This window comes from Neodiprion lecontei, chromosome 1 (assembly GCF_021901455.1).
Source record: "Neodiprion lecontei isolate iyNeoLeco1 chromosome 1, iyNeoLeco1.1, whole genome shotgun sequence".
Lineage (NCBI taxonomy): Eukaryota > Metazoa > Arthropoda > Insecta > Hymenoptera > Diprionidae > Neodiprion > Neodiprion lecontei.
This window is the reverse complement of record NC_060260.1, coordinates 22,303,909-22,323,204: the sequence shown is the minus strand read 5'-3', so window position 1 is coordinate 22,323,204 and position 19,296 is coordinate 22,303,909. Positions and strand designations below refer to the sequence as shown.

The window sequence follows — 19,296 nt, the reverse complement described above, 5'->3', positions numbered from 1 at the left end:
ACTGACGCGGTACGCGAACAGGAAGCTATCAGCAGACACAAACGACAACCACATAACGAATTACCAAAACAGTATGTCAGAAGCAATAACCTCATCTCCTAATAGTCCCAAGTAACGAGTATTAATAACAAGGTAGACAAAACTCAGCAGGGCGTTGAAAACAAACATACAGATTTCTAAAATTTGGTCCAAATTATTAAACAAACCGATAAAACATAAAGGGACAGTAATTCATCAACTTCTTCACTCGGGAACTAAGCTAACCAAACATTGTGCGCGATTATTAATCCAAAAATCAAGGGATCTCAAAGAGTAGTAATAAAATCCAACTCCCCAAGTAAAAATGAAAGCGATTGAAAAATTCTGGAAGACACCCGCGTAGTAAATCGCCGTAAATTGTGCAGTGGAGGAAGACAGAAGGTTACAGGGAGGGTAAAAATTCACTTTCGGGATGCATTCGAGTCGCACCCGATAGACGGCGCGAGATGCCGCTTCCCCGTAGAAGACGGGATTCCCCGTTGTGAAGGAACATGGCGAGTCCGCAAAACGACATGGATTACGGTGGCAGCATAGGCGCGGACACCATATCCGAGGAAAACATGACTTGGGGTGGCGGTGGGAGTGGTGGGGCTGGGGGCGGGGGCATCGACAGCGGAGGTGGTGGTGGTGGCGGCGGAGATTTGCTCTTCAGGCTTCAGGAGGCGATGCAGGACGTCGGCTCCTTCAACGCGTCCCTGAACGACAGCTACGCCTGGAACGCCAGTCTGACCAACGACACCGTCTTCGTGGTCAGCGGCATGTACCCTTCGGGCTATAGCCTACCGCACATAGTGCTCGCCTCGATAGTCGTTACGTTGCTTATGATAGTGATAGTGGTCGGCAACATGCTGGTGATAATCGCAATCGCGACCGAGAAGGCATTGAAGAACATTCAGAACTGGTTCATTGCCAGTCTGGCCGTCGCCGACTTCTTCCTCGGCCTCATCATCATGCCGTTCTCTCTTGCTAACGAGATAATGGGATATTGGATATTTGGTTACTGGTGGTGTGACATTTACTCCGCTATGGACGTGCTATTGTGCACCGCTAGCATCATGAACTTGTGCCTCATCAGCCTCGATCGGTTTTGGAGTATCACGCAGGCCGTGGACTACCTCAAAAAACGCACCCCTGCCAGGGCGGCACTCATGATCGCCCTGGTCTGGCTCCTCTCCGCACTGGTCTGCATACCGCCCCTGTTAGGCTGGAAGAGGCCAACTCCCGAGGAGGAGTTCCCAAAATGTAGGGTAAGTACCCGTTTTGCCAATTTTCGTGCACCTTTTCCTCGTTCCAGCCGAGGGGCGGATAATTTTCCCGCAGTAAATATTTTATGTCCTTCTCATGGTTCAGATACGCTGCCAAGTCTGCTCGCGTTCATTTAGCGATACCATCATTATCTCCGTATAAAAGTAATCGCATTCGGAACCGCTTATTGCGGAATGATAAACGACAACCGTTCGGAGTAATCCGTGTTTGGTGTCACTCACCGGCTCACCAGCACTCCAGGGGATCCCGTGACATTTCTATATGCTCCATTACTGACATTGAAACAACGTTGGCACATTCTTGACCTACACATTATTCTTATCGGTAAATCAACGGCTCCGTTCTTCTCTGTGGAGTATCGTGCAACCGCACATGGAAAGAATATTCACGGTTTTATTTGTCACGTTGATTTCGGATACTTAATCACGACTCAGATATTTTATTTTCGTGGTCTGTGTATTAAGATTTTACCGTATTGTATGATTACAAAACTCCGCTTACCGTCTATCGCCTCCTTTGATCGTATCTTGTAATCCTTAGCCGCTTCAAGCAATCATCGGACGACAATTCGGTTATTGCACATACGCAAGAGATTATTTTTAAATCCATGAGCAAGTGAAGAGTCACAGGTTAGCCTGATACCGTATCTCATAATCTCACTGACCGATTTTTCAGTGCACTATATCATGCATGTTCTTGGTAACAAAAATGACGCATTTTCAATGCCTTTCACTCCATTTTTATATTCCTCCTCAATTTCTCCATTTGGACCAACAATTTGATGACGAGAGAAAAGTTGATCGCTACTTCCTAAGTTCTGAAATGGAGCTTTACTCTTCTTCGAAGAGTTTCGTAAAGTAGCCAAAGTTGAGTTAACGATATTAGTAGGTTATTTAATAAAACAGCCAGGTTATATTAGTGCACTATTCCCTTGTTGATATTAATGTCATAAACTATTCCTGAATGTTCATCTCATCTTTCCTCCTTAATCATTTTTATGCAATATGAGAGGATTAATATGCTCTGATGGAGTGAACGACCGAGGCACTCAAATTACGGAGATGATTCTGGGGTAGGTATATGTAACTGTAATATACGGGCGGTTCCGTTTGAATTTTTAATTACAAAGTTTGTTTGAATAACACTTTGAAATTCTACCTCTCCGACGACAAATTTCAATTCTTCATTGTTTTTATATCTTCTAAATTTATCTAGCTCGCGTGACGACGAAAAAATTATCTGGTAAAAACAACTCAAGAGTGCGAATCAATTCAGAGCAATCGGCTCACCAATTGAATGATTCCATAACAAATCCTGCAATTCGAGCGGAAACAAAAATCAGTTTCCTTCTGATGAAATGCCGTTCATGTCGGCCGCAAGGACTGTTCGAGATGCTTATCCGTGAATGAGCCCCATCAAGAACCGGTATCCCAAGAAGTCCATATGAATTTGTACGTAGCATCAAGGTTTAGTAAACCCACAAATTCAACTCACAATCAGTGATACAAATTGCTGATTGTATCAAAATATACGTATGAACGAAACTCGCTCTCAGAAATGTAGAAATCTTTTTTAATTTAGCGAAACTTGCGACGTCACCTTTTCTATAATGTCCTTTCGAATCTATCAGAATTGTAGAAAACACATTTTATCTCCACATTTTCATCACCTGCATGTATTCTCCATAACTTTTTCTCAGCTTCGCTTGTCTCACGTTCGAAGTTCCTCGCCACCTCAGTTCCCATAATCGTCTTTATACACTTCAATGTATTTCAGAAACTCTTCAATAAGCGTGACTCGTTCTTCTATCGCTCCACTCTGCCAATGGAACTGAATAATTCGTCTGATACTCTATTGGTAGAACTCGATGGAAGCTGAGTTGTGTGCATTGACCCCCCCGTCGATGAATTCTTGCGGGGCACTTCGAGTCGGATCACGTTTCGATCGAAAGCTCGTCGTCAAACCTTTTCGTTTTCGCTCTAACAGCTTCACATTCGTCACGGAAACGACTATGCCGCCATTTTGATCGCTGAAGAATCAACCCGGGTTGATTCCACCTTCGAATCATGATCGACTCCCCAGGAGTGACTGGTTATCATATCGGCGATACTCTATAATCGGAATACACCATCGTCACTGTCGCTTGAATTTCAAGCTTAAATCAAGCATGCATTCACCAGTTTACGGATTCAAATGGTTAAGAGCTTGCCATAATTTTACAATCAAGAGTCTGCACGATGTAGTACTAAAACGTACAGCAAAAGCTCACGGCTCGTTAGTCGAATGACTTTACACGAATGGCACGGTTCGAAGTTGTTACAGATCGAACGATACGTCATTTCCACCTCAAATCCATGGAATTGAGGAATCGTTAACTTCCTTACGTAACCACAATGCCGCCTTCATGACAAGGAGACTATGCATCTACCGAAGATTGATCTGAGAAACAATTCTCGGCTTGATAGTGACGAACAATTTGCCTGTCTGGTCGAGTTCTCCAATGATTAATTGAAATACGGCATTAGTATATACAGTATATCTGCGTTAATTTCAAGGTGTGAGTTTCCGGAAAGGTACCAGTTTCTCAGAAACGATTTCATGAGGAATGTTACATGATTACTTGAGGGTTGTCGGAATGTGTTGACCGCGGCTTCGAGTAAACTTCGAGCCAAGATTGAATTTGAAAAGTTCGAACGTGAACAGTACATTTATCTCTCGTCGGGTCGCTACTAGGTATAGATGTACCTATGCAGTGAGAAAATTTGGTTCAGTCAACTTGCGGCGATAAACCGTATTTCTCCGGCCACTGGAGTACGAGTATTGCGTGAAGAAAATCCCTTGAACATTAATCCCTGGGACCTAATGACAGACGCGGCTTCGATTTGTTTGAAAAATCCCTCCCGTCAGTGGTTCAATCCTGGCACGCTATAAATGGTTGGCATTCACCTTTGGAAGGCTGTATGGTGGAATGACTGCAGATCAGTTTCTCCCACTCAGGAAAATTGAAATAGATGCTGAATCGGAAGTGTTTGATGTTCTTTTGACGGAGCTTTCATACTTCGGTAATATCTATAGTGTACATTACACAGCATTTTTCAGAGTTCAAAGTAGCCAGCTGAACGCGGCTTTAAGAGAATCGCTCGCAACCGATAAATGAGAAAGGAACATTAGTCATACTTTGAAATCTTTTGAACAATTCTTTTCAGGATTTCTTCTGTAATGAAGTTCGTCAATTTTAGGTTATCAAGTTCTCCATCCGCTTCGAAGTTTCTCAGTCGCAAAGAAACGGATCAAGTCACGGTGCGGGAGGATAGTTTGAAAGATATTTGGTAGGTATCATAAAACACGTTCCCAAATTTTATACGACCGTTCACGCTATAATATATTAAATCCAATTCGGCAACGGCTTTGTTCCAATTTCCTATCGGAAATGACGGTGATTTTATTCCCGCTTCGGGGGATCGGTATCACATATTCAAAGAGCTCAATTTCGCCCCTGAAAATTCTCAAATACACCAGTTTCGGGTAACGTATACCGTTACTACCTCGTTTGCGAGGATATCATCTGTCAATAGAATCTGGGATCTGGGAAGAAAAAAACAGTAACTGCAGACACGTGAAACAGTGCGACCACGTTTACTTCTGCTGTCGTTTGCTGAAGAAAGAAGTGTGAGAAACTTTGCTGAAAATTCAAACAATCTTACGGCGCTTCCAGCCACAAATGGCATAATCCCGCTCGCAGACTCGACGGCATAAAGAAAACCTTTGAGAACAGTCTTCGCGTGAGTATATAGAGAAAGATAGAGATTGCTTAGGCGAAAACTTTTCAAAAGACACCCTGACCCGGCTTTGGTGCGCAAGTTTCTAGGTTCTATGCGATGCGTCACTTAAGCCAGAAACATGTAACCCACCATACTCAAGCTCTGTGTACACACGCCTTTCATCTTTGAGACGCTGCCGTTTTCTTTGGTCCAGCACTTTCTGCACTTCTTTTAGCCTCGTGCAGTGATTAGCTTAGACCTAGCTAAAACCTACGATACGCCACAATGATACGAGCTTTATACTAGCTGTCTGAAGTAATAAAATGTCAAAACTTCTGAGTTCGTAATAAGTTTCTTGCTGCTAAAGAGGTTTTTTCCCCGTCTATAGGGGCGGAATTTGCTCATTATTATCTGGCTAATAATAATGCGATGTTTGTTCAAGTTCAAGTTCGGATAGCGGAAGAGTTTCTGTTAGCATTTCTGGTGTAGAAAAACCGGATAAGTTCTCCAGTTTCAAATTGCAATTTCGCATTATGGAAAAATCAGGTTGTATTGATTCTCCCGCGTGATGTAAGAACGTATTAAATTAAAACGGTGGATAGTAAGCGATTGAATTGACGTCAATTGCCTTGTTGTGAGTACTTGATGTATAATTAAATTATTTTGCAAATTTTGACCCATTGAAACAGTTGTAAACTTTCTAAAATAAACATAGCTGGAAGCCAAGAACTTGCTCAGATTAAAAAAAAAGAAAAACTAGTTTATCAAGACTCACTTAAGGATTACTTACTTATTGATTTTAAAATTAATACCGAGTGAGAAGAAAGAGTAAAACATTATTTACTGTGATTTACAGTGAATAGAATTATTATTTTTTTTTCTCCTGATCAAAATCTGTTCATTCGTCACAATGAAGCCTTTTTCCGATGAAACATAATGACGAACTGCCGTGTGTTTTTGAACTTTCGTCGGGGACGTTATCTGACCTTTCTTTGTGCGCTTAACCGATAAAAAGTTGAGTTCCTACAAGGTATCGCCGAATCCGTGGTCAACTCAGGAGCTAACTGTGAAATTTTTTTGTATCAGATATATATCCGCGATACCAAGAAGTACGAGAAATTCGGTTTCGAATATACACATATTTGCGTAAACCGATCTGCGGATATTGAGAGATGGGGTGTAAGGGCGGCACCTGGCTATAACGAAAAGAGGGGTTACCGCAAATCGAGGCTGCAGGGGTGAGCTTTTATTGATATCGGATAATCAGCTGTATTATATTTGGCCAATCTGTGAGTACCCAAATAAATTGACTGGTATACGCGCACCGGACTCGATACCTCGCGGGGTTCAAGCGGGCAAAACAAATATGTACAACATATAGGAAATATAACATATTATATGTGTATAACATCGAAGAACCGTTCGAGTAGCGTTGAGATTGAAGCGAATCCCGCTCACTTGTGTAGGTATACACACGTGACGCAGTTACGTTTGCACACTCTTGTGCACCTTTGACACATGCATGTATACATTGGGAATCGGATGGTAGGTACAGGCACGATTCAAGAAGTCCGAGAAGCAAGTATAGTCTCTGGTTTGATGTTATTGGAATTGGAACGTCACGCACGGATGTTGGCAGGTTACAAAGTTTTATCATAACCAGTATAGGCGAGTTGAAGTACTTGCAGAGCAATGTTCGTCACCGTTGACGGTTGATAGTTTTTTGGCGAGGGTTGACAATGCCCAAGAGTAGAATAGGCAAAGGAATCACACTACGGCACACGTGTGAACTCTCGCTCTGGTACTTTTTATCTGTGAGTAAGAAGTTTCTTCTCTGCAAGCACTGTGTATAAGGAGACTCTAATGTGTAGATGTTGTGTTTACCCTTTTTGAATCCTTGCTTCCGGTACTTTTTATCACTCTAAGAACCAATTCGATTACTGAAAGTACCATCAAGTATGATCAAAGCATTTTGTCATTGGTACTCCAGCTCATAAAATGGTACCTTTATTTTCATTTGTTTCATAGTAATTTGCATAAACCTTTATCAACCTTGTTCACTCGGTATAAGAATGCTGACAAAATGTAATCTCTTAAAACCTGTTAGCAAAGCGAAGCTTTCTAAGTTCTCAATTCTACGGTGAGACTTTTTTTCTACCCTGAAGGCGGCTGTAGTTTTTAAAAATTAAATTTGTATCGCGTTTCTGATGTCAGTGGTATTTCAAGTCTGTAATGTTACATGCTTTTGACGATTTCTTTTTTTTTGCCTGTCTTACACCCCGTTCCGTTACGTTTTTACCGCCAGATTGTACATTTGCACACTAACCGTAGCGGGAAATGGTATAAGAAGGATGTAAATGAAATTTAACGAGATTTGTTGACTGCCATATGACACGCGACTACTTTTCATTAACTCACAATAATATATAGATACGTATAATAATGGAAAGTTGCATGTACCGCCAACCAAAGAGTAGATATTACAGGGGTGGGCATAGAAAAGTTTGACCAAAATTAATACCTCAAGATGAAAGTCGTGGCACGTATAAGCGCCTAGCTGTAAAGCAGGCGGGACGACAGAACTTTCTTCCATATCTATAGACCGATCTTGAACAACAAGTAAAGGAAAAACAAGCTCACTTTGCATTGCACCTGTTTTTCTCCTCATTTTTAACCGTGGCCACAAAGCCATTAGTCGCACAGCACCGCGTATATACATTATACATGACTGTGTGTGTGTGTGTGTGTGTGTGTGTCTTTTGCTCAACGCCGACCTGCCGACGATACCAGCCCTGGCACGTCGTAAAAAATTCCTGGTTTTTCAGGGAAATGCCTTCACTCTGTCAAAGCTATATGCCCAGCATTCTAGCTAACATCGACCTGCCTCAAACGCATGCTTACCTCGCGGATTTCCCCCCCCCCCCCCCCCTCTCTCTGCGTCATTTTTTTTTGTCACTAACGCAAAAAATGCACGTTGATTTGGTGCGGAAAAGAAGACATTACCGTGAATTCAAACCCCTTATTCGAAAGTTAGCAAGATTGAATTTTCTTTCGTTGTTATCGCGCAACAAATTTGGCCTCCGTTGTTCAACGTTGTTGCAATACCTAATTGTCAATTATTCTTTGCAAAATTCGAATTTCAGATAAGCAGGGTAGAGAATATTCAAATTGTGGATAAGTTGTGAATCAAAGAGATACATTCCTTCATTAACTGTTCTGTAATGCAAATTGTTGTATTTGTAAGCTACGAATATCTCTTCGAAGATACAAACAAGAAAGTGTATGAATTATTAACGAAAGCTCATGCATCGATGCTTCGTTGAAAATCGTTTCGATATTGTTAAAAATCTAGTAGATTTGTTTAATTCCAATTCATAATGACCCATTCGGAAAACTTTTTTTCTAAAACGTGACTGTACTAGATTTTCTTTTGTTTTTCAATTGTAAATTCAATATCACCATGTATTGATAGTAATCAATATCGGCTCAATGTTGTGGAATTAAATTTTTGAAGATTGCAACATATATTTTTAAAAAATAATCTTCCGAACTAAACGCACTACCGTTATACAGTAAAATCCAACAAAAATGTTAGATTTTTTCTCATTTTGTTACGATCTAAAATAATGCATCGGTATCTAAGCTATATTCCAGTATTCTCTTTTTCCATTTCTTTCAAAAGCTCTCCGTAGTTTACGCTTGTGTAATAGTTAGAATAGTACTTTGTGTAGAATTCTCTCATACTAAAATTGTTAAAAAGTATCAATTTTTGCTCAATCAAAGTTCGCAGCTTTTCCGTAGCCAGAGCATTTAAAGAAATGCGGCTGCTGGAAGTTTAACATTCGAAATAAGAACCGATTTTCAAAAAACATTGCAAGGTTGATTTGGCGATCCTGGTTTACTAATTGGTTGAAAATCAACCAACAACAATTGAAGCGAGGAGACATTGCGAACTTAAAGCATTTGCTATAGCTTGGCGATTCGGACAGTTTTCCCCGTGCGATACTTTACGGCATAGCCTTTCTTTCATTTCTTTTTCTTTATCCACTTTCTCCCCTATACAGTATTTTTTCCCCCGCAGAGCTCGGAGATTTATACAGAGGAATTGATCGTTTCAGCTTTTCAACTTTATCTGCTCTTCTGTATATCATACGTCGTACATATATGTAACTGAATAAAATTATATTGACATAACAAATTACCTCGACTACCACCACCATGCTCCAATTGTTCCCCATGCGAAATATATGCCTGAATAATAGAAAGCGGAAGACAATCTGTGTCGGGACAATTAGCAGCGGTGACTTCCGGGTCTGAATGCATGTATATACAATACATACATGTATAACTTAACACTTCGTCTTTCTCATGTTAATCGTTTTCCTTCTCTGGATGTTTTTTTTCAGGCACATGTATGGAATTAAAGCGAGCTTCCGAGCTTTCCACCTTTCTAGCTACGAAACGCGGACTCTGTTTTTAAGAGCTGTACGCGACGTTACACCGGGAACCACTTTCAAAGTGAAACTAAACGTAAGAGAAAAATTCCAACTTACCAAGCTCGGAGAAACGAGTCTGCTACACACGTACACACACCCCTTCGCCCCTGGTCTCAATTTCCACCCCCACCCATGCAGCTGGCTTGAATGTACCGTCGCGCCTCCGGTATAACATCCAACCGTGTATTCCATCTGTCGGGAACACTTTAATACTAATTTAAACTATCCTTAGCTGCTAATAAGTTTCCGTGGAACTGATAGAGCGTGTTGAGTTTCAGTTTCTCCCTAAGATCTCCTCAGTTTCGTGTTATTACACCTACTCACTTCCATGCACTCGAAACCGCGGTGCTGATTTTATCCGCGAGCTAAGAATAATAATTCAAGCTTTATGCACGGCTTTATACACCCACGTCTACTGCCACCACCGTAGTCAGTTTACTCACTAAATAACCCCGCAGTCATCTAACCTATTCCTCTCCAATAACGCCTACCTTGATTCATCCTTAACCCTACACTGTATGGATCCACTGTGGCCGACTCAAATAACCTTCCAGTCTCAGGTTCACCATTGAAAGTAATTTGCAAAAGTGTTGAATTTTTTTCCACTCGGCCAAGACTTTCCCGGAGATATTGGGGTACTGAATTTTTTCATTGATCCCAAAACTGTTCAACGATTTATTTAACGAAAATATTGACATCTTAACAGATACCAAACGTATACACAATATCATTTTCCTGCTCCTCTGCTGCTGCATCATCACTGTTGTCACAAACAATTTCAGTCACTGATCAGCGTTTCCACGGCTATACTCAAAGAGATAATTGCCGATAAATCGATATCCACGTTTTATCAATTTAACACTACGACGTTTGTAATAAAATTTTTGTCTCGGTGGTTGATTCATTTTTGTGCTGTGATAAACTATTCCAAAGCATTCGTCTTTTACCCTACATTCTCGATATCTTTGGTTTAGTAAGAATAAAAGTGATGGAATAAAGGAAAAAAAAATAAAAAAAAATGAAATCCTACAAAGCGAGGGAGAAAAACTATACAACAACATTGTATCAAAATTTGGAGTAACTTGATACTAGCATCCAGAAAACATTTCAGCCAGCTACTTTAAAAACTATGTTTACTGATAATCGAATTCAAAGTTTAGCGAAGTAACGACGCGCTCGGCCGCCCGACTGCCTTTCAGCTAAATCACCGATAACTTCCACAATATTTCGAATTTCAACCTAAAACTTACACACGATATTCTTTATACTTTTTTTCCCGCCCAGACATGCTTTAACATTCCCCGAATGAAAACTGTACGGTAATATCGTTCTACTAGATGCTGAATTAGATTATAAATCTTATTACTTCTTAAAATTGGACGGTTTAATGAATAAAAAATTTTAGATATGTTTTCTGCCTTCCAGCGACGAATACGATTTCTCTTTATTTCAAAACTGACATGCCGTAATCAGAAAATTTATGAACAGCATACCAACATACTTATTTGACCATTCAGATCAGCTCGTAGAATTTTCGAGACGTTCAAGGCTGGTAAATTTATTACTCGACACGAAGTTGGATCCCTCAAATTTCCGACCAAAGACCCACTCACTCCTGTTCGAAATGAGGGTGGACGGGTTTTTCCTCATTGTCATACTCATACGTCGCCGCGTCGTACAGATTACCGCACGTGGATCGTTAATTCGATTTCACTTTTTCATTAATTTCATTAATTAGTACCGTACACAGAAAGTGCATCACTCGACTTAAGAAACCCCAGTGCGTGAAGTAATACACCGGGATTATTTCAGGATAGAAGTAAATCGCATCGCTACGTAATTCTGAAAAGTTTTCCAATGATAACTGCATCGAACCGTTGATTTTTGTCAGGGAGCGATATGATTTGCTAAATGTCTGCGAAAAAATGCTATTAATAATTTTTCACAAGATAATGCTTTGTTTCACAAAGTTCACGAACGGAGGGTAATTCATACCTCGTTTCGTTATCACGTTATTTTCTATGGCAAATACTGTTAACGGTGTTCAGCGAATCGACGAAGCGTGTTTATAAGTTGACGCAAATTATATGACGATAAAATGTGAGTGCAGGTAAACAGTTCCAAGTAACACGATTTTTCTGACAAGATATAGAATGCAGTTCGTGGTGTTGAGCCATGGTTAATAAAATGTGTTCAATGTTGAATGCCAATCGTATGGTTGTAAAACATGGATTTGTATAGCTCATACGTCAAACAGTTCTAAATGAATTGTTTGCACTAGTGCTAACGCAGCACTTGAAGCTGTCGTATATTTTAACGTGATACTTCGTACAAGATACAATTATTGGTTTTATTGAATTATTACAATCTTTTCAATTCACGACAGGGCTTAACTTGAATCTGATTTTGAATTAGGAGTCTTACAAAAATTACGTTTCGATTTGTTACATTTGAATAAGAAAAGAAAAGAATATTCTCAAAAGTGATTTGGAAACAAGAAGTTCTGCCTGTTATTCTACAAAGTCAAGCTTTTTAGAAACTTTAATTTCAGCCACGTGTTTTTTAAATGAAGCTTTTTTTTAATTTCATTTAAAGAAGCTTTATCCAATACTAATAACGCCTTGAAATTCACGCACGGATATTCTTTTCAATTTTCTCTTTCTCAACTAATTCTTTATATTATCGTAGTTGATTATTACATGAGCTGCAAAGGAGGATCTATTTTTCATAAAATAATTCGACTGATTCTAGCTTCTGAAATGATGCTAAGAATGTTTGGAAGTGTGTTCGGTATAATTTTTTCGTTAAAAAAATCGTGAGTCTGATTTCGTGAATTTCAGGCTGCGTTTAGTATGGTACAAGTCACCTACAGTTACAAAATGACAATTTCATTATCATCACGACATGCATCTACACTAGACTACGATAAGACTTTTCAATTTACATAAATAAAAATTAATGAAATAAGTCTCCAACTGATCGTACGTCCTTGCAATACTAAAAAATCTGATTTCCATCAATTTCATACGAAATATTCAATATTCAACCGACTTGATACGTTGCAGTGTTATTCCGACAGCAGTAAACGGCGAAAGCGTTCTGAAATACGACTTTCGAAAATACTTTTTGCCACTACTGGGAAAATGGTTAAGGGGAGGAGACATCAAACGTCTAACAAATTAGCTCTGAACTCGACCCGGACGGAAGTCGGCCTCCCTGTAGAGTGCTGGAAAAATTGACCCGCCTGGGTACCAAGCTGATGCAGCCTTCGCGCGGCAACCTCTTCTCGGCACGCACCCTGGGGAAGCGTAACCTGGTAATCTCGTGAACCGACCCGCAAATTTATACGCTGCAGCACGGATACGGCCAGCTACGGATTTCACGGCTGTCTTGATCATTTACGGGCGTGAGGTCAGCACGAAAAAGGCCGGTTTTGCTTCAACGCCAATCGATGAAAGCAGCCCCCATATTGCGATGTGCACATGGGATATTACACGCGAAACGGGACGTGTTTTGACCGATGGTCAGCGAGCTTTACGCGCGGCCAGAGTCTCATTCCTTACTACGTTGTCAAGAGTCGTTCTTAATTTTTTACACCCTGATGAAAAACGGACTTTTTGTATCTCGTGTGTAAAATGGTGAAGGTAAGCCAACCTTTTAAAGAGTTACATGGAAGAATGTAATTTTGAATGGAAAGAAAAAAAAAACAACATATTTTCTTTAAATTTCTCTTTTAATATAACATAAAAATTATTTCATTCGCACCTTGAGCACGTAAAAGAACAAATACGTGAACAACTTGTTATAAAATTTTTTCATCCCGAAATTTTGAAACTTCAGCCCTCGGGAAACGGTTCTTGGAGAAAAAATTATCCTCGCCGTGTCCAGGATAACTCATGATAAACTTTATTTGAAATCAAGAAACGTCATATTTTCTGTTAGTAGGTGCATATAGGTCGTGATTGAACAGAGAATTTTTGAGGAAATTGAAATTTGAATATTTCGTAGAATTGTATGCAAAGCAGTAAGATTTTCGGTAAAATCTAGACCATGTATTGCCTTGTAAAATAAGACGTGATCAAAGAAAAAAAATACCTCGTTCACTCGCGATCTGTACTCATCTCATAAATCTGTATATTCAAAATTTTTGGATGAAAAGTTTATGAAATATTTTTCAATTATTGTTTCAGTTTAGAAAAAAACTAGTCTGCGCTCACATTGTGACTAGTTTGTCGAAGTCTAATAAATCATGGCTACACTGAGTGACCTGAGGAACAGATCTCTTCAACAAATCTCAAAACTAATAAAATTTTAATATTTTCTCGAATTCTCCTGCCGAAAGTTCATGCATGAATAAGAAGTTATTAATTCAATGAAAAATCGTAACAAATTCTCGTTATTCCATCACTTCTAACTGAACTTCTTCTGCTTCGAAGACACATTAAAAAGGAAATTCTCGTTTTATAACTGTACAAGAGTAATGCCGTGGAAAGTAATTATCCCTTCATGTTTCTGAATATTTAGAGTAGATCTTGATACTATACTTTGAATAAATGATTCTTCATCGCATATAGAAAACTATGAACACTACAATTTTTTCGTTTTCTTCATCTTAATTGAGAAGTAGGTACATGATTTTTTGCGCGTGTCTCGAATTTCTGATGTACAATTTCCGAGATAAAGCAATTCAACGTCAACATTATATCCTACCACAGAATTTCTTTCCAGATCATTGATCCAATTGGAAATGGAAACCATAGTTATTAATTCCGCACGAAAAGGACGAGGATCCCATCTTTAAGAGGCCATTTCCCCGCTACTTTCTGATTGAATTGTTTTGTTATTCCTTTTCCTCCAGGGAAGCATAGTTTATCTTATACCTTATATGGGTAGATAAATAACAGCTGGAACCTCGAACTCAAGAACAAATTCACCAAATTGTAATGCCGGATGTCATGGGTGTAATATTGATCTTGGAATAGTTTTGTCTGAAAATATCTGTGCAAGGTTTCGTTTTTACATCATTTTTAAAGTTTGTCACGAAAATTATATTTAATCAGTGCGACTATAGTTGTGTTACGAATGATTCACACTTACGGATATTTCGGAAACATATCAAGGTCATCGAATTTATTTATTTATTTATTCCCAGAAAGCTTCTAATGGTAGTACCTCGGCGAATATAGTTGTAGAAGATCATTCAAAACTATTTCTGGGGAATTGATAGTTTTTAAAATTGAAAAAAAAAAAAACGCAAAAAGAAATATAAATCTGAACTGTCGGATAAATAATATGATAACTTTGAATTCCATAGAATGAGATTAGGTGGTACACATATGCGAATGAGTGCGAAAAAATGATAAAAATGATAACTTGTGAATTGGTAGATTTTCTATAACATTGACGGTTAATAATTTGATTTGTATGACCAATTAAAGCGAAACAAATATAATATCGTCATTTTTTTCACAAAAATTTGTTCTTTGTAGCACACTTCATTCCTGAATTGTATTTCCATATTTAGTATAACTCTCGAGGGACTATTCACTCACAGATTAAGTGAGTAATGATTTCCAACTCACAATCAGTCAGAGATTTCAAACGCTCCCAAACACTTCTGAACTGATTCTGAAAATTTTCGATTAACGATTTCTAGATGTTTCAAAATGAGTTCAAACGGTTTCAAAATAATTCAAAGAGTATCAAGCAATACTAAGTGGTTTTAAGCAATTTCAAACTGAATGATTGTAAATGATTTAGAATTGATTTCGCAGAGTCTCATAGGTTTCGAAGTGATTTGAAACGGTTTCAAAACGATTGCAAACTATTTTTATTTGATTTCAAAGAGCTTCAAACGACTTAAAAGTAATTCGAATCGATTCGAAGCGGTTTGAAATTGATTTCACTTGATTTAAAGCAGTTTCGGAATTGTTACAAATGGTGCTAACAGATTTCGAAGCAATTTTACGCAGTTTTAGAATGATTATAAAAAATTTTCATCGAAACTTCAGAGAGTTTCAAACTGTTAAAGAATGATTCGAAGCGATTCTAAGCAGTTCAATATTGATTTCACTCGATTTCGCGCAGTTTCATAATGGTCATTAATGGTTTCAAACTGATTTTAAAGAGTCTCTGAGGATTTCGAAGTGATTTCAAGTTGTTTTGAAACAAATACAAACGGTTTTTACCTAATTTCAGAGAATTTGTAACGATTTAAAAATGATTCGAAGCGATTGCAAGCAATTTGAAACTGATTTCACCAGACTTTTCGCGATTTCACGCGATTTCAGTAATTATAAACAAATGTGAATGACTCAACTGATTCCTGAGTGGCTTTAGTCAAAAGTGCTTTCCGATTTCAACTGACGAACAGGCCCTTTGGAAATTCCGAATATTTAGTTTCTAACAATAGCTTCAAATAGAGAACAAATAAAATTCCCACGCAGGGAACGTACGAGAAAGCACATATCAGAGTACAAAATCAGACGCAAGCATAAATCACTCGTCTGACTTACTGGTTCAGTTCGTTTCCTCCCAAGCGCAGCCCGCAGGCGTGGCACGTAATGTGTATTATGCGTACTCATACCTATACCTATACAGGCGGGTACATATATTCCACGCATACCCCTGGCATACAGAGTTTGGCATTGATCGCGGTGAGAATTCCGCGTGCCAGCACCTTCGCACAGTATACAAATTTTCTGAAATAATTAGCCAATGCTCTACCAATAACGTTCCGATCTGCGTCGATGAAACTAATGAATTCGCAATTAGTTGTTAACGATCGTCGGGTGATCGTGACTGGAACAGAAGGGCATCTCGGGAACAGCAGCAACTATTTAGGCTCGATTTCCGCACTAACAAAACACGGCATGGAGGCTCGACCTCTGCCAATGTTGTGCCAGGCTGTAAATATTCGTACCGTGCATATCTCATTTTTTCCCAAGGTACACACATGCATGTTACACGAAGCCGTATTTCACTCTGCAGGATTCGCATTTCCGCGAGACCTTTTTGCATAGTGTAATTATCGTTTTTACTCCACAAATCTGCACTCGCGGAGAAAAAATTGGTGACCGTGAACCATTTCAGCAAGCAATTAAAAATATTTAAAAACTGTTACGATTTCCTACAAAAGCACTATTAATAGCAGGAAACTAATGAAATGCTATCAAGAGTCTTTAGTGCTTTTCCATAATACCTACTTAACAGATTTTCAGAACTATGAATAATTTGTTCATGTAATAATGAAGGCGGGATCGTGCTCAAAGAACAATAACGATTAACGATTTCTCATCAACTTTTGTGTAATTCAGATTGAATATTTTGGGAATTTAAGATAATTTCGAAAATATATTTCAGCACATTTCCCATGGTTTCAAGAAATTTCACACAATTTTCACAGATCATTGTATGTGATTTGAACGATTTCACAGGCTTATCAAATATTTCACTGTCTGGTTTTGTGCCAGTTTTCATACTTGCTCGACTTCTCGGTAACACTTATCGAATCACGCGATATGATGCTTGTATCGATGTTTTAAAATCAAAAAATGGAGTTCGTTTTGTTTTTAAAAATTGTCTTTTCTAAAATTTCTTATTTTGATCATATTGAGATGGGTCAAACGATGGAGTAATTTCTTCTCCATTTTTTTCACTGTTCTAGAAGTTTTAACACCACAAACACAAATGTTGAAACATTTTTGAAGTGTTGTGAAAAATTTTAAAAACTCTTCGACTCGATATCACATGAATTTTGAATTGAATTGAAGGTAGCGAATTGATTTTTATATATGTATATATATATATATCATGAAAAAATATTATTCCACCCCTTACTGGATCTTAAATAATTCTTATAAAATCGAACAGCGAAAAGTACGCCTCCATTGTATTATGTGACCGATCTTAAAATTAACGACACAAAATGTAACGTTTTTTATTATTTTTTAATAATTCTAAACAATCAAAACTGTGCATAGGTTTGAAAAATCATAAACAAGAAATACTGTATGACCACCTGAATATTTTTTCAAGAAATCACGGAACGCAGAAGTCAAAACCTGGTCGAATTGATATGTAATGCCCCATTCTCCGTAAGGGCAACGTTATTTAAGTTACTTCAAGGACGATCGATTCGGCAGATCCTGCGCTAACTTTCGAAAAAAAACAAAATCTTCCAGCAAGCAGAAGCGACACTTACGATAGCAAGATGTCGAAGGAATGTCAGAAGGGTTGCTTCGAACGAAACGGTATGTGAACAACAAATGAACTGGAACACGCCTATCTAAGGGTTGTACACGGTTAGGGGACCTTCTGGCTGATTCTCTTTCCTCGCACGTCAAATCGTAACTCGTAATATCGAGCACCCTCAACTGGTTTGCACGCTATTTATTTGCACTGCGCCGTTCAGTGTTTGCCTCTTCGCCCGTGTTCATCGGTATCACGGATGCTGTCTGTTGCGAGGATATTTCATTAGACTGGAGTGGTTTCCTTCTTGACGAGTTCAAGTGGATTTCATATTTTTATGATTCCTGTTTGCGACGATTTGAGACGTTGCTGGCAGGGTGATGGAAAAATCGATGCTACTGAGCTGATTTATATTCGCAAATATTTCCTGTTGTAAACCGTTGATATTTCCAAGACCTTTCTCCTCGTAAACGTTATGTAATTTGAAACTGACTGTGGTACCCGCTGTTTCTCTCAATTTTCAAAAGTTCGTCCTGCTGCGTGCCATGAATCAAATTAATGAAATTCTTACTTCTGATCTAATAGCGTATGACTTCACCACTCGGCAATGGCACCCAAGCGAAATAGCAAAAGTACAGCAGAGACTACGAAAGAAGGACTGGAAGTCCTACGGAAAAAAGGTCATAAAGTGATTCAAGAATTTGGAAAAATTTCTCTACTGTTCAGAATTGCACGTTTGTCCATCAAATATATGAGCTTGAAATTGTCATTTTTTTCACCATCATACTACACAATATTTACTTAGTTTTTCTTTATCTTTCGTTCACACAGTCTTTCCAAGAAAGCTCGTGTAGAAAACTCTACCTTTCGAATCTTGACAAATCCCAAGAAACCACCAATTCAAGAAATTGGCTAGCAGGAAAGATCGAACAATTTGATCGATTGAGTATCAACCAGTTCTTCAAATAACATTCCAAACTGAACCGATTCGTCGTCTTTGAATATTCAGTCTTAGCGTAAAACTACTGTTTTTTATTCAAATTCGTTATGAAAACGTTTTTCAAAATATTTGACATCGGGGACTATAATTTCAGAATCATTATTATTGGTTAATCAAAAACAAAACTGTTGAAATTGCAAAAAAAAAATCTCCTTTTTTTCAGGCCGAACACACTTGTAGGTCTATTTTAAATCGATTACTTGCTCGCAGTCACAACACTTCGAAGAAAACCGTATTACGATCACGTCTTTCCACATTTTCTTTCATTTCCATCACTTCTTCCGGTTGTATATCCGAAAGGTCTGCCAGAGAACAACTAAATAGCACAATTGTGCAGTTTATAAACTGTGTCAGCCTCTAAAATTTGTTATTAATATTAATCTAGAAAAGGCATCATCTCGACTAACACAGCCCTAAAAAGAAGAAACGAATGTATTTAGGATGAGATACGGGCAGATTCGAGGATATCGCGATCATCTCGACAGGGTGGGAAATATCCATCATTTATTTTTTGGCGGCGTTGAGATTGAGAAATTTCCGGCGG

At 38.7% G+C, this 19,296-nt stretch overlaps 1 protein-coding gene across 1 annotated transcript in view; it reads left to right on the top strand.

Moving 5' to 3' along the window:
* The first annotated feature begins 701 nt into the window (after window positions 1-701).
* Window positions 702-19,296, top strand: part of LOC107218025 (alpha-2A adrenergic receptor) — a 199,578-nt gene continuing 180,983 nt past the window's right edge. Inside the window, exon 1 of the mRNA XM_046735487.1 lies at window positions 702-1,286. Coding sequence (XP_046591443.1) covers window positions 705-1,286 — 582 coding nt within the window. The 5' untranslated portion in view covers window positions 702-704. The remainder of the gene's footprint in view (window positions 1,287-19,296) is intronic.